The sequence below is a fragment of the Oryctolagus cuniculus genome, chromosome 5 (assembly GCF_051225735.1).
Source record: "Oryctolagus cuniculus isolate XC-2025 breed Fujian yellow rabbit chromosome 5, ASM5122573v1, whole genome shotgun sequence".
Taxonomy (NCBI): domain Eukaryota; kingdom Metazoa; phylum Chordata; class Mammalia; order Lagomorpha; family Leporidae; genus Oryctolagus; species Oryctolagus cuniculus.
In genome coordinates, this window is record NC_142871.1 from 19,037,553 (window position 1) to 19,060,412 (window position 22,860).

General features: G+C 47.7%; 1 protein-coding gene across 4 annotated transcripts in view; it reads right to left on the reverse strand.

Moving 5' to 3' along the window:
* The window catches only part of UST (uronyl 2-sulfotransferase), a 337,883-nt gene that overhangs the window by 122,324 nt on the left and 192,699 nt on the right, over positions 1-22,860 (reverse strand). For all 4 annotated transcript variants that reach the window (XM_089333646.1, XM_051836817.3, XM_089333647.1 and 1 more), the window contains 2 exons: positions 13,618-13,697; positions 5,299-5,452 (listed from right to left, as the gene is read on the reverse strand). In XM_089333646.1, coding sequence (XP_089189772.1) covers positions 5,299-5,452; positions 13,618-13,697 — 234 coding nt within the window. The remainder of the gene's footprint in view (positions 1-5,298; positions 5,453-13,617; positions 13,698-22,860) is intronic.

Genomic DNA, 22,860 nt, shown 5'->3' on the forward strand with positions numbered 1-22,860 from the left:
TCCCACTAGGCTCCACCTCTGACAGGTTCCAGTGACCTTTGGGGATACACTCAAGCCACACGCAAACCCTAACAACAACGGCGTGAAGCAGGCAAGTTCAGGAACGTGGCCCTATCGTATGCACGAGTCGGGGACAGCTCCCCAAGGCTACATCACCAGCTGAGGCTCCCAGGTCGGGCAACAGAGAAGGGAGCGTAAGTACACTGTGTCCTGTGTCCCCACTAGGGCCTGCACTTGGAAGCCAAACTAGAACTAGAAAGAGAAAAAGAGCATCGCTCTCTAACCTTCGAAGAGTCGGAAAACATAAAGACTTGCTGAACCGCTTAAAAACAATCCAAATCCCATATTCACGTTATTTCTGTAAGAATCAGGCTGCATTAGGGATGGAGGCTGAGTCTGAGTTTTCAGGAGAGTTCCAGCCGGTCGGGACGGAGTGGAAATTTCCACACGCCAGGATTTCACGTGTATACTTGCCGAGCAAAAGGACTTGAGCATCCGAAACTCTCCCGCAGACTCAAATGCACAGCTTTCTGAAACTCCCTGCTCGCCGCGGCCAATATTCAGCCTCCTCCAGCATTCAACCGGGTCAAATGATTCACTGAATTCTTCATGAACTGAGAAGCTGTAAATTACGCGTCTTTTCTTTGAAACATGCATTACTTTCCAGCGCCACAGCCAAGGCGAAGAAATGGGATGGAAGAGGCAGTTTTCTCCCTGGGAACGTGTTCTCCCCTCTCCTCCTGCTCCTCCGAGGGAGGCTGCAGTGAGGTTGGGGAAGGAGCCCACTTGGACGTCTTCTGGAGCGCGGACATGCAAAGTGCTACGGATGCGTGAACGTGTCAAAGCCCAGGTTTTAGGCAAACAGCTCGGGTCACATGTGGAACCACACAGCAAAAAGTACACACAGTGTGCGAGATCCGCTTTCACGGACACGCGGAGACTGGGAAAGGAAATGGCTTCGGCAGGCGTAGGACGCTTGCCCTTGTTGCTTTTCATCAGAAGTCATTCATGCTCTCGGTCAGCGCGTGCGTGTGCCGGGTACTTCCCTGCTCTGGAATTCACGGAGGCGCCTGCACTCCAGTGGGGGCAGAGCCTCGAGTGAGGGGGCGGCTCCGAGTGCGCCTGGGCTCAGCCGACTCAGGAAGCAGCCACCTCTGCCCCTCCTGGCTCTGGGCCAAGAGGCATTTCAAGCTCAAGGTCCGGGATGGCCGCTGATGGTGGAATGTGTATCTATACTGGCAGTAATTTATTTAAAAACCATCTTCTGGGAAATGCAAATAGAAGAGTGGTAAGGATGGGAACAGAGAGGTGGAGACAGCTTGTTCCTAGAAAACACAGGGACCAGCTTTAAGATGCATGCCTGTTAGACAATACATTGTGGTAGCTCTGTAGAGACCCGGATGATGGGACAAAATGATTCTGCTCGAACAGCATGGAAGTGGGGTCAGTGTCGTGGCACAGCAGGGAAAGCTGCTGCAACTGTGATGCCAGCATCCCATATGGACACCGATTTGAGTCCCTGCTGCTCCACTTTCAATCCCGCTCCCTGCCAGTGTGCCTGGGAAAGTAGCAGAAGACGGCCCAGTGCTTGGGCCCCTGCCACCCACATGGGAGACAGAGATGTTGTTCTAGGCTCATGGCTTCAGTCTGGCACGGCCTTTGGCTGTCGTGGCCATTTGGGGAGTGAACCAGTGGATGGAAAATCTCTCCCTTACTCTATCTGGCACTCCACCTTTCAAATAAATTAAATAAATCTTACTCCCCCCCCCCCCCAAAAAAAAAAAACTAGCATGGAACTTGGATAAGCCCTCTTTTCCCTTCGTCATGTGGGAAGTAAATCGGAAGATCTGAGGGGGCAGATGGCACCGCTGGGGGTCCAGGAAGCCTGGCACCTTGAAGCCGAATCTTTCCCCACACCTGTAAAACCCGTGTGCCTCGTCACCTGCAGTGTCCCTTGGTTCCTTCTTCCCTTCCCGATCTCTGGAGAGGCTCCCAACATCCCAGCACTGAATCCCTTCACCTGCAGAGCGAGCTCGGAGGCTGGCTGGGCTCACTCAGCTGTGTGCTAAGCAGCTGTGCCGGGCGTGGAGCCAAGAGCAGAACTGCATGGGGATAAAGCAGGGGTTTTGGGCAGCTGGGATCAGGCCTGCAGCCATGCCCTCGTGCGCCTGGGCGATGCGGGGGTGGGGGGCCTGGCACGTTGCACCCTCAGGCCTGCCCCCTGCAGGGCCTTGCTGCGGGCACAATGTCTCCTCACAGCTGCCGAGGCCCCACGGAGACACAGACAACAGCCTCTTTGGAGCCACACAACCGGCCAGCCAGGCTTGCCAAATTGGGGACAGGCTCTGACAGGGGACAATTTTATTTCAAGGGTCTAATGGGACCAAGGAGATAGAATGAAAAGTTTCAGCGTTAAAAAAAAAAATCCACAGAACATCTTCTTCCAGATAAACAAACCGTCCTTTGAACGGGAAAGCAGCCTCTTAACTGTATCAGGCCAGGGCAGGCTTGTGCAGGAGTCACGCCCCCTCCAGGGCCTTCCCTCCTCCATCCCAGGCCCAGGAGCCTTACCAAGAGATGACCCAAGAGCTCGTGGGGCATGGACCCTTCTGGAACACGGCGCTTACATTTGGAAAAGGTAGAAAATAGAACCCTCAACTGACCTCATTACCAGCTTTAAGCATTTGATGCACTTTGAACAATCTGAAGCATAATGGTTTTTTTCTCTCTTGCGGTCACAATTCGTCTGTCTAATAAGTGCAGGTTACCCTGTGTGCATGTGTGAAGAGTCTGCTGCAGGAATTATCTACAGGACGGCCAGGCCAACACAATCCGGATGAGCAGAAAACCCAGGGATTTCCCATCCTCTCTGAGGAGCTGTATTTATACAACAGGTTTTTGTATTTTTAGTTTTTTTTTTCGCTTTCCCTGATACCATTTGATTCTGATTTCCTTAGCAGCAAGATCGGGTCAGAATTTGAAACTATTATTTAGATTAAATGGAATGTACTCTAAAATATAAAATATGTCTTAACTGGGATGCAATACAAATAAAGATAATCTGAGAAGGCATTATTCCTCTTATAAGTGCTTCTATCCTCAAAATATACTTGTCACACAGTAAAAAACATACAGCCGTATTCATATCAAAGACAAAAGCTAGAGTTTTTGACATCAAAACTTTAAAAAAAAGGTCAAAGTCACTTTGAAAACACATCATTGAAATACTTCACAGAAAGGAACAGTGAGTAGAAAGCCTTGGGTCTGGACTGGGCCTATCTACTAACCAGCCGCATACCTACTAACTAGCTGCATACCTACTAGCTAATTATGTACCTACTAACTAGTTGTGTATCTACTAACTAGCTCCATACCTAACTGTACCTACTAACTAGCTGCATACCTACTAACTAGTTGTGTACCTATTAACTAGCTGTATACCTACTAGCTAATTATGTACCTACTAAGTAGGGGTGTACCTAACTAGTTGCATACCTACTAACTAGCTGCATACTTACTAACTAGTTGTTTACCTACTTACTAGTTGCATACCTACTGTGTACCTATTAACTAGCTGCATAGCTGCATACCTACTAACTAGCTGTGTACCTACTAACTAGTTGTATACACTAGATGAGACACTTTCTGTATCAGCTTTCTCAACTCAAATCATGAATTTGAAGACATGAAAGGGACACAGATCATCCAAAAATGTCCCATACTCACTTTTTTTTTTTTTTTTTTTTGGACAGGCAGAGTTAGATAGAGAGACAAAGAGAAGGGTCTTCCTTCCATTGGTTCACCCCCAAAATGGCCACTACAGCCGGCACGTTGCGCCAATCCGAAGCCAGGAGCCAGGTGCTTCTCCTGGTCTCCCATGCGGGTGCAGGGTCCAAGGACCTGGGCCATCCCCCACTGCCCTCCCAGGCCACAGCAGAGAGCTAGACTGGAAGAGGGGCAACTGGGACTAGAACCTGGCACCCCAACCGGGACTAGAACCGGGGGTACTGGTGCTGCAGGTGGAGGATTAGCCAAGTGAGCCACGGCACTGGCTGCCCCACACCTACTTTCATGACAGTGTTAGAAGACTGCCCGAGACGACAGTAGTGTGGGCTGTGCTGGGGCTGAGGCTGGGCACCCAGCAGCAGCGGGCATGGGGGCTGTGCTACTTCCCAGCCACTGGGGGCCATTGGCAGGGACCTTTCAGAACTTTCTCCTCTTCCTGCCTGTGCCCAAAGGCACAGCATGGGCCTGGGAGGACACAGCGGGCCCTGGCAGACCCAGAAACTTTGATTTCCTCCTTTTGAACATAGGGCTCTCAACTCTTTGCAGGCTTTTGTTACTGTAAGTCATACAGGGGTGGCAACCATACCTTTTATTCTGAGGTTAAAGAAGCACAACTCTGCCCTCCATTTCTGCTGACAACTTTGGTGCTTCTGTCATAATTACTGGGGTCAAGATGAAAAGCCCTTATGGAGCTGGGGGTCATACAACAAGGTCTAGAAAAGTTAGCAATCGGGGCTGGCACTGTGACATAGTAGGCTAAGCTTCTGCCTGCGGCACCAGTATTCCCTGTGGATGCCAGTTCAAATCCCGGGTACTCCTCTTTTGATCCAGCTCTCTGCTAAAGGCCTGGGAAAGCCGTGGAAGATGATCCAAGTGCTTGGACCCCTGCACTCACGTGGGAGACCTGGAAGAAACTCCTGGCTCCTGACTTCGGATCCGCCCAGCTCTGGTTGTTGCGGCCATTTAGGGAGCAAACCAGCATTTGGAAAACCTCTCTCTCTCTGTCTCTCTCTCTGTCTGTAACTCTACCTCTCAAATATATAATAGATAAATCTTTACCAAAGTGAGCAGGTATTGCCATGTGGCATGGTCCTGAGGTGCTGTGGTGCTGAGAATCCTGGGTCATCTCCCGCCCTTGTTGGAGGTGGGATTCCAGCACATCCCACATCCCCATGGCATCTCAGGGTCCTCAGCTGAAATGCCCCGCTTTCATGTGTTGCCATGGGAACTGAGTGGCGTGAGCGATGAGACAGGCGCCCCGCCACCCTCTCAGAGAAGTTCCCAAGCACCTGTGCTCCTCGTCACCACAGCGCTGCCCAGGACCCTGAGATCCGGGACTTAAATCTGACACTGAGAACCCTGGGCAAGGTACACTCAGGAAATCGCTTGAGAAACCGCTAGGATGTGGGGTCTTCTGGAAGCAGCTGTTCCCGCACAAGCTTCCGTGAAGGTGGCACGGACCCGGCCGCGAGGCGGGGGTGAGACTGCAGGCTGCAGTGGCTCACGACTCACCAGGTAGCGCTCCTCCTGCCTCATGCTGGGGGTTCGGATCATGTGATTCTGTTCTCCTCTCCAGTCTCCAAAGCGACGGAAAAAATAGTTGGATAAAAACCGGCTGACGGGGTCTCGGATGATGTTGATGTAGACGGGCTGGTCTCCTCCAAACCTAACAACCGCACACAGACAGGGAGCTCGTTACAAGCGTGCTTGTGGAGTGGCCTTCTGCTATTACCCAGCAGGTGGGGATGAACACCTGCTCCAGGCACCTGTTGAGGGTCTGGGAGGACTGTCCCATAAGGAGTGCTGAAGGACAGATGCTACCTGGTTGTCTCACTGGACAGTGGATACTGTGAGCATGGGGACCACGCTATATTGGGCTTTGTCTCTCCCACTGGCTGGTGCAGAACCCAGTGGTGTGCAGTTGGCCCTCAGTGAATTGGCTGGCCAATCCTGGCTGCCCAGGGGACGAGCTGGTACTTATTACCTTGTCATTCAGACAATCCCAGGAGGGTGTGGATTAACAAGAGCACTTGTTATCTACCTTGTTCCAAACACTTCTGTGTGGCCAGCTTACTGAAACTCCACCACAAAGCGTCATTACCCCCAGGTGTGCCAGGGGAAACTGAGGCAGGAGAGGAGTGAGAACTTGTGCCAGGGTATGAACCCGTGAGCTCTGGATCCAGAATCTGTGCTTTTAACCATGGAAAGAAAGCCCCAGACAAAAGTAATAAAGTCAGGGCTCTCGAGTAAAACAAAAATCAGTGTAATTATCCTCAAGTCATGGCAAGTGGTTCAGTTAAAAGTCAAACAAGTGGCTACATGTTCCATTGTCATTCCTTCCACAAAAGGATTTAGACAACTGCACTGAATGCTGGCTCAAGAGCCAGGCCTCCCCAAGACAAAATGATTGGCTTGGCTGACATTTTCTTAAGGAGCCCTCCCCCTTCTCTTTGAACTCTTTGAAAGCAGTGGCCCTGAATGGTCAGGGGAGAGAGACCCAGGCTCTCAGTAGAAATCAAACCCGGTGAGCTCCCGAAGGGCCCTGTGACCCTGTGACCTTCTGATGAGCAACCCTAGCATTCTGTCAGGGGTCAGAGAGAGGTCACAGGAGACAGACAGGAAGCACCCTGCTTATGGACAATGTCCCTGGGCACAGTGCAGAGCACACAGTAGGTGCTCAACAAGTGCTGACTGAGTGAAGAAATGGACGCTCTGAGCTGCTGTTTCTGCCACTGTCACTGGGCTCTGCTGTCAGGAGAGCAGACATCACAAGCTACAAACCATTTATTATGGATGAGGTCCATAATGTCCCTAGTTCATTTGGATTTGTTCAAAAAGATCTTTAGAGAGAAGAAGCCAATGGAACCGGAAGGACTGACTCCCCAGCCGGGAAGCATGAATTATGTTCTGGACTTCTCAGGTATGGCTGCCTTGGAAAACCTGTGGGTCATGAGAAAGATTAGCCCCGTGGGAATCTGCTGGGCTCCTAGATGTACATAAGGTGACATTCATACAACTGAATGTACCACTAACTGTAGGCGCAGGCGTTTAACTGTGCCAGCTGCCATCTAACACACACACACACACACACACATTCTGGATTTAATATCTTCTTTTAATTAAACTGGATTTCATATTTATTGGCAATGTCTTACATTCTTACAACAAAAGCCATCATGCTAGGAACTAGGAAAACGAAGCATGCCTACCACAGATGAATCCAGTTTGACCCTCAAAAGTCGCATCTGCTTTTCTAAGCCTCAGCCGCACTCTCCATGTGAAAACAACTGTTATGCTCTGGAGCGGGGCCGCCCAGTCATCAGGACACAGTTCTCAGCCTGACCACTGCCAGCTTCCATCAGTGGCCACAGATGGGAAGACTGGCATGGCCTGCTCAGCATGGGTGCCGTGCTCTTCATGGTACCAGGATAATTCCCCCAAACAGATGTTTTAGATGGCATTAAGCATCAGATAATATCACAGCCTCTCTAACTATGAGAGGTGTCTGGTATCTATCCTCCCCTTTCCAAAAGCCAAGAGAAATAATAGTTTCAGGCTGCCAACCCAGATTCCTCGCAAAATGGCAAAGTCTGGGCAGCACTGTCCGTTCTACTAGAAGCCAGAACACCCCTGTGATGGCACCATATGTCCTGGTGCGGGAGAAGGGGAACACATTTCCCCACCCTCATTCCATCCTCCTCCATGATCAGTTTCTCTGAGTATTTTTAATCTCAGGCCATACTTACAAGGGTACAGGTCACTGTCACCTACACATGACTCCATTCCAGGGCTGACAATGGCTTGTCCCCCACCTGAACCCATGCAGCACAACACCAGGCCTTGTCACTGAAGCCCTCGAGATTCCACAACCTCTCTATGGATCCATCCTACTGATCATCCTGACCACTGAGGTGGCTTTGTTAGGCCCAGGCAATAGGCCTTGTCTTCCTTACGCATTCCCTTCTAGTTCACTCCTTAGACAGTAAGGATGCCGTTCTCATGGGCTCTGAAAACTGGGCCTTTTCAGCTTCATTTTAATTTTTTAAAGTTTTTTTTTTGTGTTCTTAAAAAATTCCTCTGGCTTTTGTGATAATTGATAGCTCTAATTTTGTCTTTACTGAGCTTTAAAAAAGCTGTGATGAAGACAGTTGCCCCTAGGTTCACTCTGTGCATACCCAAGCAAGTGGAAGAGTCAGGCCACATTTTGTTGCTTGCTTAACGCACCCTTCTGTGTCTTGGTCACCACAATGACTACTGCATATGTGGAGCTAAGTCATCCTAAACTACTTGGCACTGCCAACTTCTTTGTGACATAGGCCTAGTGTGTTCATAGGTCCTACTGTCAACTCTGTGATCATTCCCTGATTCTCCTTCTAGCTCATCATATTCTTTTCATTTTTATTTATTGTGAGAAAACGATCTTGCAAAATAGGATGTAATTCACTGAGAATATTCACTGAGTGGTTCTCATTTGGGGAGGCATTTCTAGATACCTCATTCTAAGCACTTTCTTCACATCTGCCTCACACTGCTACCTGAATCAACTTATCAACCCAGCAACAGGATCAGTCACTTCTTCAATGGCAACAGAGAGCAATAGGCTAAGACATTCAGGGATACACTCATCAAAATGCTAAAGGTAGTCTTCCTGTAGCAAAAGAATATTGCATATGGGCCAGACAGCAAACTCATTAGAATGAAAAGCGCCCTAAACAGCATTCTGGCCTCAGAATCAGCCGTTAAGGCATTCAGATCTGGATAAAAAGCCCATGAGAGCATTTCAGGCATGGAAAGCCAAGACACTGTGGCAAAAAATGACCTACATGAAAAATCTCTGTGAGTGAGATCCCAGTGGAGAGAAGGGACCATCATAGAAGAAGGTACCCTTACTCTGAAGGGAGGAGAGAACTTCAACTTTGATTATGGCCTTGTCTAAATAAGGTCGGAGTTTGTGGACTTAAAAGGCTTCCATAGTCTTGGCAGCTCATGACAAGAGCCTCGGGTGATCACTGGTGTCATAAAAAAGAGTGTCAATTGTTAAATCAACAACAGGAGTCACTGAGCACCTGCTCCCCATGTAGGATCTTTGTCTTTAATGAGTTGTACTATGAGAATTAATGGTAACACTTGTCTTCAAACAGTACTTTATACTTTGTGCATCTGTGTGGGTGCAAACTGTTTAAATCTTTACTTGGTATAGAGTTGATCTTCTGTATTTAAGAAAATTAAAAATTAAAACTCTGTCCTCAGTTAAACAAAATTCTTCTCCTTCTAAAGTCCTGGTTTGGAGGTGGGGGCTATGTCTGTGCTGCTGCCTACAGTAGAAGACAGTGCAGACTGTAGACCCCAGGCTTGGATCTTTGCCAGGGAGGGAAGGGGTAACTAAGGGCAGGAAGCAACCTGGTGGCAAAGGATGTGGCAGGGCAGGGTGAGGGCTGCAGAGGCAGAAGGGGAGAGGCAGCTGGTCATTGCTTCTTGGCTGGAAGCCGACTGCAGGTACAAGATTCCTTGGCAGTTACTGAACCTCAGCTGGGGGCTGGGCGTGCCCTCCATCTGCAGATCCCATGCAGCGGGCACTGCAGTGTCTGCTGCCCAGGACAGGACCCTATTAGAAAGCAAAGGCAGGAGAAACTGAACCATGCTCTGTCCTCTGGCGAGTCCAAGAGAAGAGATGGGGAAGTGTCCCTGTGAGAAGCTGAGACAAAGGGGCCATGGGGACAGCTGGGGCACTGGAGCCGGGGTTCCTGCTTAGAGAGGAAGATACACAGGTGGTGATGAACAGCAGGGAACCATCAGGAAGTGAGGGGAGTGGGGGCAAGTCCACTTCTTGCCCTCCGCAGGCCCAGGAGTCACTGGAGAGAAGTCAGAGATGGGATGAAGAGAGCTTCAGGGCTGGAGGACGGGTCTTGCCGCAGTCAAGCCAGATAAACGGGGGAGGACTCAGGATAAAATGGAACATGTGGGCTGTCTGAACAAGTGGAGGCAGAACTAGCTGCTCATATCAATCTCTGTGTTGGGGTTCTCTTCCAGGTTGGAGGCTTTTGTTATCAGAAGACTTGAAAGACATGAAGGGTACATAACTAAAGTGGACCACACTGCTAATGGGTATAAAAAGCAAAGGCAACATCTAGGAACAAGATGTGGAAACCAAGCTGGATTATGCAAATAGCTGGATCTGCTTTGTTTTGTTAGATGGTGCCATCAGAGGGCAGGCTCTGTTCACGAAATCTGATATGGAAAACATGGTTCACGTCAATTGAAGGGAAGAGAGAAAATGTCCAAAATATCCCTCTATCCCTACACATCACACCCCACCTGCTTCTCTGGTGGCTGATTGATTTTTAATTTTTTTGTTTTTGCCATTAGTTGGTGTTGGTATTGGAGCCATCCTCTGAGATGAGGACACGGAAATGAAAGTAAAGGAAGCTGAGGGTGAGAAAGGAAGAAGGACATGAAGGCAAGGCCGGGAGAAGAGGGCATCTGAAAGGATTTGGCAAACTGACAGCTCTTCTAATCCCCTTGCACTGTTTTGATAGCAATGGGCTTTGCTACAAGACTCCCTAAGGTCTTCCCTGCAACCATCCAATTGGGGCTCGGGATTTTAGATTGAATAAAAGGATCCTCCCACCCAAAGCTTAGAAAACAGTAAGTGGGGGCCGGCACTGTAGTGTAGTAGGTTGAACAGCCACCTGCAGCACCAGCATCCCTTATGGATTCTGGTTCAGGTTCCGGCTGCTCCTTTTCCGATCTAGCTCCCTGCTGATGGCCTGGGAGAGCAGTAGAAGATGGCCCAAGTGCCTGGGGCCCTGCACCCATGTGGCAGTCCCAGAGGAAGCTCCTGACTCCTGGCTTTGGATTGGCCCAGTTCCAGCCATTGTGGCCATTTGGGGAGTGAACCAGCGAATGGAAGACCTCTCTATCTCTCCCTCTTTCTGCAACTCTGCCTCTCAAGTAAATAAATAAATATATTTTTAAATGAACACAGTAAGTAGAGGCCACGGAAAGACAAATTCAATTGTATCTCTCACAGTGTGTGGATCTAAGACACATGTGGAGGCATACTGTGAAGGCGGGGAAGTGGAAATTTTGAAAATTCTAACTTAAAGGTACTCCAGCAAGTGTGAAGAGGCACACAAACGCACAATGCACAAACGCCAAACATCCTAATGGAACATCATCATCCGGAGTAGTATCTTGTAGGCTCCCATGGTTCTGACTCAATTCTCCAGGTGGTCCAAAGGGAAACACTTGTCTGGCCTGGATTTCCAGGGAATTCCAAGAACAGCTGCAAGAGCCCAGTGCGAATTCCACAAATGCAAACTGAAGCCTGAAGTCTCTGCTGAGCTGGCTGGGGCCTGGTGCTCTGGGAGGAGACCTCCCCAGGGAGCCGCAACACCTGCTTGGCATCACCTTACTGCTTCCCAGAGCTGGATCAACAAAACTGGAAATGGCCAAATTATTCCTTCTGGATAGTGTTATACATCAGCTGTGGAATCACCAAAAACTCATGGAGAATAGTTTTCACCACTCAGAGTGTCTACATTCCATGGTAAAAATACTAGATCTAATGGGAACAAAGAAATTAAGGGCAATTTGTTTGGATATCATCCCACAGCCTTTGAAAGTTCAGCTTGTTCTATGTGCATAAAGGGATTATGGAGAAACAAGCTGGTCTTCTTCTTTAGTTGTTGTTGTTAAGATTTATTTATTTGAAAGGCAAAGTGTGTGTGTGGTCGGAGAGAGAGATAGAGAGAGAATGAGATCTTCTGTCTGCTGGTTCACTCCTCAAAAGGCTGCAATGGCCTTAGGCTGGATCAGACCAAAGTCAAGAGCCAGGAACTCCATCCTGGTCTTCCACATGGCTGGTGTGGGCCCAAGTGCTGGGGCCATCATCATCCGCTGCTTTCCCAGGTGCATTAGCAGGGAGCTGGATAGGAAGCAGAGCAGCTGAGACTCAAACCAGACTCAATCCAATATGGGTGCCAGCGTTGCAAGAGGCAGCTTAACCCGCCGCACCACTGGCCTTTCATTCTTACAGTCTGCTCAGCAGCAGGTGTCTTGCTGCTTGTTAGCCACACTTGGAAGATCAGAAAGATCAACAAAGAAGAGGAGGCTGTAGCACCCACCTCGTGATAACCCCCCTGCTGTGGGACAAGCACCCTCCTCGTCAGGAATTACAGGGAAGTAATTTCAGGGTTGCTCCTCACCTAGGAACACATGGGGCTAACCACACTCAGGAGCCCAACAGCGGGCTCAGAGCGAGGCATCCCCACAAATGCCTGCTCACATGTCACTCTGAGTTTCTACAACACCACCCTTCTCTCACAGAGCCTCCCTGACAAGGTAGCAGTGGGCAGGATTTGCCTTTTGCTTTACAGATGGGAAAATGGAATCCACCCCAGCTCCCGCCTCCAGAGAAGCTGAGAGACTTGCCCAGAACCACGGTCCTGACAGCCAGGACAACACTGTTTTCACAGCCGTGGTGTCTTCCAAAAGGCATTCATCAACTTATTTGTTTGAAAGTGAAAGCAATCAAGATTAAACTCTTGCACATGAACTTGATGGCAGAGGCCACCACGCTGTGTCCCAATGATCCAATTAAGATATCGCCTTGGGCTTCTCATTAGAGTTTTGCGCTGTCCTGAGATAATTATTAAAATTTGTTGCATTGCAGCTTGTTTGGTTGTGATGAGTTGACCTTGGAAGCAAGACGAGTTAATGAGTGAGGGCTAAGGATGTCGGGGTGAAGCAGAAGGAAGCACCCGAGAACACGAGGCTCAGAAGCTCTGTCATAAAACACAATCCTGAAGTCGCTAAGTCCCCCTTGTCTGAGTACATCACATATGTTCGTTCTTAGTCTCCGGCGAGGCATACATCCTGGCCCATCCAGTAAGCAGCCACTATAAGCCTAGCTGGAAACACACTTGAAGCTGCCCAGCACCTGGGCTCGGCCCTGTGGATAACTTGCAGTTGTCCTTGTCACCTCCCGGGGCACCTGCACGCTGGTTATCAAGCAGGAAGGGAGAACTTCAGGGGCAGCTCACTTTGAAAGATACGGCAGTAGCTCCTCTTCTCTGCTTGCTCACCTGCTTTGCTGAATCTCATTCTCTGAACAGTTCATTTGCACAGGGCCTATTCCACAGTGGGGAAGTCCTCAGAAGGCTAAAATCTGTTCCCAGGCAGGTGGGCTGTCAGGACAGAGTCCCGGCTTCCCCCCTGAGCCAGCCTCCCTGGGGCCTGGCTCTCAGCAGCCACTAAGCACCAACTGGAGGAGTCTTCTGGCTCAGGGCTGGGTGCTCTGGTGCTCCCATGTGGACCTGTAAACCCCATGTTAAAATGAGGGACATAGCCCTAGCCTGACCAGGGAGACTGGGGGTTTCCTGGAGGGTCAGCAGATCTGTCCCCAGGACCGGCGATCTGTCAGCCAATAGACACCAACTATGAGAGCAGTGAGGGCCAGATGTGGGGCTTCCAACTTTACAAATATGTACAATAAAATGTTTATGTTAAAATGCCCTCTCTTACCTTCTTATTTGTTTCCATTCAAAAACTGATTTTTTTTAAAAAAAGAACTGTCAAATAAAATGGCTTCTCAGTAAAAATAATTCCAAGTTTTGCTAAGATTGAAGATTCTAGGAAGTAAGGAAGCTTTCTCACCGAGTATTTCTAATTTTGAGCCCTCTTCAGCAAAAATGAATGGATTAAAATGGTCTTTTCAAGGGCAATTGTGCTACCTTGCAAATAAAGGTGGCTTGCAGAAGTTAATTGTTCACTAGGAGGAATCCAAGGACTAGACAGAAACAGAAGAGCCATTAAACTGGGAAATCTTACCTTGAGAAGTTGAGGAAATGAACGTGTCGAGTGAATAAATAGGGTTGTTCGGCAGTACTTATATTTTTAATCAGTTCCATCTATTAAAAAAAAAGTACAAAATTAGCATATATAGGATCTAATTTCCCAGACCATATTAAGCTAAAGGTTACCCATCCAACTCCTTCCCCTTCCGCACCCCTCTCATTGCTCCTGGACCAGGACCAAACAGCTGTGCTTCATGCAACATTTATGGCCTTCACATAAGGGTCCTTAGTGAATAAAATAGCACTATCCAAACTTAGAGCGCCGTATCTAATTTAGTTGATTGGAACCATGAAACAATGTGACAGATTAAGTAATTTCAACAGGGGAAGTCAGTGTGTTGCCATACCGAAACGCAAGTAAGACAATGTCTTCCTACACTCTTGAAAGTTTAAATCACAAAACAAAGTCTTTATTTTGTATTTCCATAATGATAGCATTGGGATATACAGAAATATTTGAAACCAGTGTGGCAGAATTTAAAAGTTGGAATAAAATGAGACATAACCTCATTATTTTTCTCTTTTGATTATAAAACTTTGTCAGGACAATATTTCATGAGAAAGCCAACTTCTGAATTCTTGAAGTTTTGGTGGGTTGTCATCTGGATTATTTATTTGCAGTTATCAGCAAGGCATAAAGCAGTTTATGTTCATATAAACTAACTTTTATGTCTTCTAGAACATGACATGATACAGAAAATGTTTAGGAAAAATCCATTAGAAATTCCAAGCATTCTCAGGACTCCCCGCCTTCCTGAATTTCACTTTCCCCAAGTTTTCTAATTGGCCCATCAACATGGATGCACTGCAGAATTTCAACACACACACACACACACTCACACACACACAAACACACATACTGAATGTTGCTTCTTTTGATGAACGTCCGAAGGGAAGCATTTCACATTTTCTGAAATAGCTCAAGTTGAAAACTAGAAACAAAAGCAGTCATTCACATGTTAACCACAGTAGCAACAGCACATGGAGTCTGGATTTCTAGGTTTGTCCCACACACACGACAGACATCCTGGGCCTGCCTTGCTCCCTGGTGTCTCACCTGGGGGCTGAACAGGCTCAGTACATATTTGTTCAAGGAATTAACTGTGACTAGTGCATACTTCAGAGAGTACAGATTTATAGCCCAGGAGCTTGGTGTCTAAACCTTTTAATTAGATATTTCACAATGGTTGTTTGAAGAAATGAAATTGAATTTTAAAAGTAGATGGCTTGCAGTTCATAAACCTGGGGCTTCTGGTAGGCCGTGGCAGGCACGGGTGAACAATGGTGTGGCTGTACCCAGGCTTGCGCATAAAAGGAAATTGGATCCTGCGTCTTTCCTGTTTATCCTTTACGCACCCCTTGTAGGTGCTGGTTTGGAGCTGCAAAGCTTTGTGCTTGGCCACATTGTTAATTGTGATTTTTGATGGGTGTACCAACAGAATTATTGATTGGGAAGTGTAACCATTTGTTATATCTCTGGGAACAAATGCTTAGAAAAACCAAACTTGACTGTGATATGTCCATACAATATATAAAATAGATCACACCGCCTTGGCCTGTGAACTATTTTAATGCAGATGTTTCTCTGCACACAGAAGAAGTCAGGCAAGGAAGCCCCCGGAGAATTGCCCAAGAAAACTAGAAGAAGAGGTCAGAGGAAAAAAATGCTCTCCCCTCTGCATAGTCAGTATTACATTACATTCTCTAAACACACGTCAACGTGTTAAACTTAATGGAAGAACAGTAGTGGTTAGATTTTGAGAACAGTGTCATAATAGTCATAAAGCTGTCTCTTTCCCAGGGAAAAATAGAACAGCGGTGACAATGCGTAACTCTTTCTAGACGTATCTTTCGACAGAATAAAGGTGCTAATGCTCATGTTTATTGCATTAGTGCAGTGAAGGCAGAGAGTACGTGTCGGCTCTTACACAAGTTGTCACTGCCCACACGGTCGTGTCACTTGGGATGTACGCTAGGCATAGGCATCATGTTCCAGGTGTTGTTCGATCTACATGATCATGCAGACCTCCCCCACTGGTAGTGATAAGTAAGGGGCTCCTGAACTGCTGCTCCCCACCACCTGGGTCCCCCACCTGGTCTTCCCACTGTCGCCAGCAGCTACCTCGTCCCTCACTTTCCTGTATTTCCATGGGGGGTTTCACGACAGCGATGGCACCACCTACCATCACCACCACATCCTCTTCTCCGTTCCCTGGCACCTACAGGACACTCCTGGCCTTTATTCTGCTATGGGTGCAGAGACCTCCACACCAACCACTCAGGAGGCACAGCAGTGAAAACCTGCACCAGGTGAGTGGAGAGACACACGCAGAAGACAACGCCAAGCATCCTACTGGCGCCTCCAAACCTCTATGGGGAGAACTGGATCCTCACCCATCTGCACTCAGGCTGCCCAGGATGCACAGCACTCCCCACAGTCCCGCCTCGGGTCCAGGTTTTTCCTGCACTCCTATTTCCAATCACTGGCTGAGTCTCTCAGCTGGCTCTCAGGCTGCCGTGGCCAGAAAACTACGGCTCTCCTTGCTCCTTCCTCAAACCAAAGTTCAAGCTCCTGCTTCTGTTACTGGAACGTCCTTCCACTATTCTCTGCAAGTGCAAATCCTAACCTCTGTTTCCATTGGCTAAGCTGCCTGACTTCCAAGTAGCCTTCCTGGATCTCCTCTTTCATTCGGCATCCATTGATCTCCAATCCTGGTCCAGGCAGTATACTGCTCAGGGCTGCGGCAACAGAGAGAAACAGATTTGGTTCTTGCTCTCAGAAACTGAGGTCTTGAGGCTAGTAGGCAGCTACAAACATTTGATAACTGCGGGAGACAGAAGACAGATGGGTGAGGCATCCTTGCCTGGAGAGGGGCATCCCCTCAAGGAGATAGTCCTGAGTGTTCTGGAAGGGCCCACAGGTGTTAGCCAGCAAAGGGACTCATGGCATTGCAGAGAGGGAATGGCAGATGCACTGGACAAACCATACAATGACACAGATATTAAGAAATGGCAAGGGCTGGCATTGTGGTGCTGCCTGTGAAACTGGCATCCTATGTGGGCACCGGTTCCTGTCCTGGCTGCTCCACTTCTGATGCAGCTCCCTGCTAATGGCCTTGGAGGAGCAGCCGAAGATGGCCCAAGACTATCTCCTTGGGGGGATGCCCCTCTCCAGGCAAGTGGCTGAGCCCCTGCCACCCACGTAGGAGACCCAGATGAAGCTCCTGGCCTGGTCCTGGCCCAGTCCCAGCTGTTGCGGCCATTTGGGGAGAGAACCAGCAGATGGAACATCTCTCTGTTCCTTCCTCTCACTCTGTGTGACTCTGCCTTTCAAATCAATCAACCTTTAAAAAAATAAATAAATCGGCCAGCGCCATGGCTCACGAGGCTAATCCTCCGCCTTGCGGCGCCGGCACACTGGTTCTAGTCCCGGTCGGGGCGCCAGATTCTTTCCCGGTTGCCCTTCTTCCAGGCCAGCTCTCTGCTGTGGCCAGGGAGTGCAGTGGAGGAAGGCCTAAGTCCTTGGGCCCTGCACCCCATGGGAGACCAGGAGAAGCACCTGGCTCCTGCCATCGGATCAGCGCGGTGTGCCGGCCACGGCGGCCATTGGAGGGTGAACCAATGGCAAAGGAAGACCTTTCTCTCTGTCTCTCTCTCTCACTGTCCACTCTGCCTGTCAGAAAAAAAAAAATAAATCTTTAAAAAAAAAAAAAAAAGAAATGCAAATTCTCAGGCCCTTCCACAGACCTATGGGAGCAGAAGGAACTCTGCAGTGCGGCCCGGCAGTCTGTGCTGCGAGATGAATGGCAGGAGCTGCTGCGGCACAACGGCCTGAGAAGCACCCAACAAAGCCAATAGAAGGGAAAAGCTTCATGGAGGGTGCGGAGGGGGAACCAGCCGAGCCCCATGACGCCCAGCAGGAGAAGGCTAGGAGAGACGGGGTTCATGAGAGCTTCCTCCTCTGGTTCCTAGATAGGATCCCACACCTGTGGTCGCGTCCATTTGTGGCAAGATGACCTTGATTTTGCACATCATTGCACCCAGGTGTCACAGCTTCTCTGAGCTTTGCAGCCCGTGCTATGAGGACTTTTCAGGTGATGCCTTTTCCACCTCAGCTGTGGCCGAGTTCGTGTGCTGGCTCTGAACAGGTGTGGCTACCTTTGAACCCTGAGGGTTGGGGCTTAACGAGTACTTAACGAGTACAAATTGCAGTCTAGCAACCTGAGGGATGCCCCATAAATGTTTATGGGATGAAGTTTCCAATCACTGAGGCCTCTCTGGGACAGTGCATTGTCCTGGTCTCACACAGAGCTAGCAGGCACCTCACGACAATGCCCAGAACACAGCCACACCAACAACACCCCATCATCTCCCGAGTGCATCCTGGGGGTGCCATGCTGTCCCCAGGAGCTCTCTGCACACACGCTGATCCTCTGCCCTGACAAGGACCCCACGAGGAGAACGTCACCATTCATACTTCCCAGGTTAGGAAACCAAGACTGAGGAAAGCCCCGTGGATTGCTGGCCGTCTCCCCAGAGCCAGGATTCAAATCAAAGTCTATTAAATCCCTGAACCCTGTTCTTCACGCTAGAGCAGCCAAGTGCTCACCGTGCCCACTGTTACTTGGTCTTGGCGCGGGAGGAAGGCATGGGTTTGCACAGTAATGCTGGAGAGTAAGGAAAGTTTATGGGATATAAATTTTCTCCCTTTCGTGTGATGTACTGCAAAACTGAACATGCACAAAAGCATCAACAAACAGTAAAAACAAAAAAACATTAAAACACCCGAGGAAACTTTGTTAAAGTCCTCAGTAGGAAAACAGATTGTTTCCTAAAAGAACTGGAATTAATTTGAAATACTTAAAAAATGTAGTAGGTACTGAAAGACTAACAGAATGGAAGGTAGACCTGTGAGGTGATGTGTCTGTAGGAGGAAGTTTTATGGTGCATCTGAGAGCGCGATGGAATTGAGGTTACAAAAGAAAAAAAGGCAAGAATCAACCCGAAGTGCTCATGCGGAGGTAAGGCAGGAAGTGGCTTCTCTGCACTCTCGAGCCCACCGGCTGCGATGGCGGGGCAGAGGCGGCTCTCCACAGGCCTGTGGGAAACAGCTGGCAGTGCTGCCCAGCCCTACTTCCGTCTGAATTCTTGTGATCCTTGAACAGCTAGATGGCCCTCATTTTGCAAAAATGTTCTAGGTCAAAGAAAGGACATGTCTTTAACTCATCAAAGCAAAATAAGGTGCAGCACAGAGAATTCATTGACTCTAATCTCAGAGGCTAGGAAGATGGCTCGGGGGCTCGGGTTGCCTTTCTCTTTTTCCTGGGTTGTATGTAGAAAAGCCCTCCCTCCATTCTCCCACCTTTAGCTCCAGGCAGAATGTATGCCTGCAGTGCAAAAGAAGTCCACCAGGGGGAGCAATGGCATGCCCCAGGACAGGAGGTTGGGTCCCAACTGCAGAGAAAATCATACAGCCACAAATGCAAAGAGAAAAGAAAGATTTTTTTTTTCAAGCTTTGTTGCTTCCTTCTCTTTGTTTCCTTTTCTTTCTTCCAAGTTTCCATTAGTGGCCTCAGTTTTTGTCTCCAGGACTCCAAGACAAGGCCTTATTTGCAGAGCTGGGAGAACTAACCCCTGTGGCTTACGCTTGGATGGGGCTGAAGTTTCAAGTTTGCTGCCCAGGTCTGGTGGAGCTCCTCAGGCCTGGGCAATGACCCTCCTGTAAAGTCACGAGCCTCTGAGGGTCATTCTACAGGACATGTCCAAGCAAGGGTGAGGTTCCTGGCATAAATGCCCTCTTCAGGAGCCCGGGCGGCTGCCCACTGGGAGGTTCTCCAGTGATATGAGACTTGACCTTGTATAGTGGAGGAGCCCTTTTAATAAAAGAGGAACTTTCTAACTGTTAGAGCTTTTCAGTCGGGTTCTGCAGGGGTCACTTCCTTCCGAGAGACAGGTGCCCTGGGCCCCACCCTCATAGGTCTGAACTCTTTGATTTTGGAAAGCTTTTATTTAATAAATATAAATTTCATAGGTACAGCTTTAGGAATATAGCAGTTCTTTGGGGCCATCAAAGAAGGAGGTACCTTTCTCTGAAGGGAGGAGAGAACTTCCACTTTGACTATGACCCTGTCTGATTAAGATCGAAGTCGGCAAACCCAAAAGGCTTCCATAGCCTTGGCAACTCATGACTAGAGCCTAGGGAGATTACTGATGCCATAAGCAAGAGTGTCAAATTGGTAAGTCAACAACAGGAGTCATTGTGCACTTACTTCTCATGTGGGATCTGTCCTTAATGTCTTGTCCAATGTGAAGTAATGCTATAACTAGTACTGAAACAGTATTTTACACTTTGTGTTTCTGTGTGGGTGCAAACTGATGAAATCTTTACTTAATATATACTAAATCAGTCTTCTGTATATAAGGATAATTGAAAATGAATCTTGGCCGGCGCTGTGGCTCAACAGGCTAATCCTCCGCCTTTTGGCGCTGACACACTGGGTTCTAGTCCCGGTTGGGGCACTGGATTCTGTTCTGGTTGCCCCTCTTCCAGGCCAGCTCTCTGCTGTGGCCCGGGAGTGCAGTGGAGGATGGCCCAAGTCCTTGGGCCCTGCACCCGCATGGGAGACCAGGAAAAACACCTGGCTCCTGGCTACGGATCAGTGCGATGCGCCGGCTGCAGCGCGCCGGCCGCAGCGGCCATTGGAGGGTGAACCAACGGGAAAGGAAGACCTTTCTCTTTGTCTCTCTCTCTCACTGTCCACTCTGCCTGTCAAAAAAAAGTTAAAAAAAAAAAAAAGAAAATGAATCTTGATGTGAATGGAATGGGACAGGGAGCGGGAGATGGGAGGGGTGCGAGTGGGAGGGAAGTTATGGGGGGGGAGCCATTGTAATCCATAAACTGTACTTTGGAAATTTATATTTACTAAATAAAAGTTAAAAAAAAAGGAATATAGTGGTTCTTTACCCCATGCCCACCCTCCCACCCCCACTCACATCCCATTCTTCATTAAAATTCATTTTTAATTATCTTTATATACATAAGATCAATTCTATACTAAGTGAAGATTGAAACAGTTTGCACCCACACAGACGCACAAAGTATAAAGTACTGTTTGAAGACAAGTGTTACTGTTAATTCTCATAGTACAACTCATTAAGGAAAGAGATCCTACATGGGAAGCAAGTGCACAGTGACTCCTGTTGTTGATTTAGCAATTGATCACCCGAGGCTCTTGTAATGAGCTGCCAAGGCTATGAAAGCCTTTTGAGTCCACAAACTCTGACATTATTTAGACCAGGCCATAAGCAAAGTGGAAGTTCTCTCCTCCCCTCGCAGTAAGGTACCTCCTTCTTTGATGGACCCTTCTTTCCACCGGGATCTCACTCACAGAGATTTTTCATGTAGGTATTTTTTGCCACAGTGTCTTGGCTTTCCATGCCTGAAATGCTCTCATGGGCTTTTTATTCAGACCCAAATGCCTTAACGGCTGATTCTGAGGCCAGAGTGCTGTTGAGGGCATTTGTCGTTCCATGAGTCTGCTGTGTGGTTTCCTTCCCATGTTGGATCATTCTCTCTCTTTTAATTCTATCTATTGTTATTAGCAGACACTTGTTCTTATTTATGTGATCCCTTTGACACTTATTCCTATATATATGATCGTTATACACTTAAAATGATCACTTTAACTAGTACGATGGCATTAGTACCTACCAATTTAAGGGGATTTGGAGTCCCATGGCAAGTTTTTAGCTTTACCCTTAGGGGTAAGTCCATGGGAATGTGTGCTGAACTATACATTTCCTCCCTCTCTTATATCCACTCTTATTTTTTTTACAGGGATCAATTTTCAATTGGATTTAAACACCTAAGATTAATTCTGTGTTAAGTAAAGAGTTCAACCAATGGTATTAAGTAGAAAAAGAAAATACTAAAGAGAATAAAATAGTAAGGTGTTCCTCAACAGTCAGGACAAGGGCTGACCAAGTCATTGCTTCTCATAGTGTCCATTTCACTTCTACAGGTTTCCTTTTAGGTGCTCAGTTAGTTGTCATTGATTAGGGAGAACATATGATATTTATCCCTTTGGGACTGGCTTATTTCACTCAGTATGATGTTTTCCATATTCCTCCATTTTGTTGCAAATGATTAGATTTCATTTTTTTTTACTGCTGTGTAGTATTCCATAGGGTACATATCCCATAATTCCTTGATCGAGTCTTCCGTTGATGGACATTTAGGTTGATTCCATATCTTAGCTATTGTGAATTGAGCTGCAACAAACATGGAGGTGCAGACAGCTCTTTTATTTGCCAATTTAATTTCTCTTGGGTAAATTCTGAGGAATGGGATGGCTTGGTTGAATGGTAGGGCTATAATCAGATTTCTGAGGTATGTCCAAACTGTCTTCCATAGTGGCTTTACCAGTTTACATTCCCAACAACAATGGATTAGTGTGCCTTTTCCCCACATCCTCGCCAGCATTTGGTGTTTGTTCATTTCTGTATGAAAGTCATTCTAGCCGGGGTGAGGTAAAACCTTATTGTGGTTTTGATTTGCATTTCCCTTAAGGCTAGTGATCATGAACATTTTTTCATGTGTCTATTAGCCATTTGGATTTCCTCTTTAGAAAAGTGTCTGTTTAAGTCCTTGGCCCATCTCTTAAGTGGGTTTTTGTTTTGTTGTTGTGGAGTTTCTTGATCTCTTTGTAGATTCTGGTTATTAATCCTTTATCAGTTGCATAGTTTGCAAATAATTTCTCCCATCCTGTCAGCTACCTCTTCACTTTCCTGACTGTTTCTTTTGCCATAGAGAAACTTCTCAATTTGATGTAACCCCAGTTGTTAATTTTTGATTTGGCTGCCTGCGCCTCTGGGGTCTTTTCCAAGAAGTCTTTGCCTGTGCTAATATCTTGCAGGGTTTCTCCTATGTTCTCTAATAATTTGATAGTGCTGGGTCATAGGTTTAGATCTTTAATCCATGTTGAGTAGATTTTTGTGTAAGGTAGGTGTCTTGCTTCATACTTCTACATGTGAAAATCCAATTTTCTCAGCACCATTTGTTGAATAGACTGTCCTTGCTCCAGGAATTAGTTTTAGCTCCTTGATCAAATATAAGTTGGCTGAAGATGTTTGGATTCATTTCTGGTGTTTCTATTCTGTTCCATTGGTCTATCCACCTGTTTTTGTACCAGTACCAGGCTATTTTGATTATAACTAC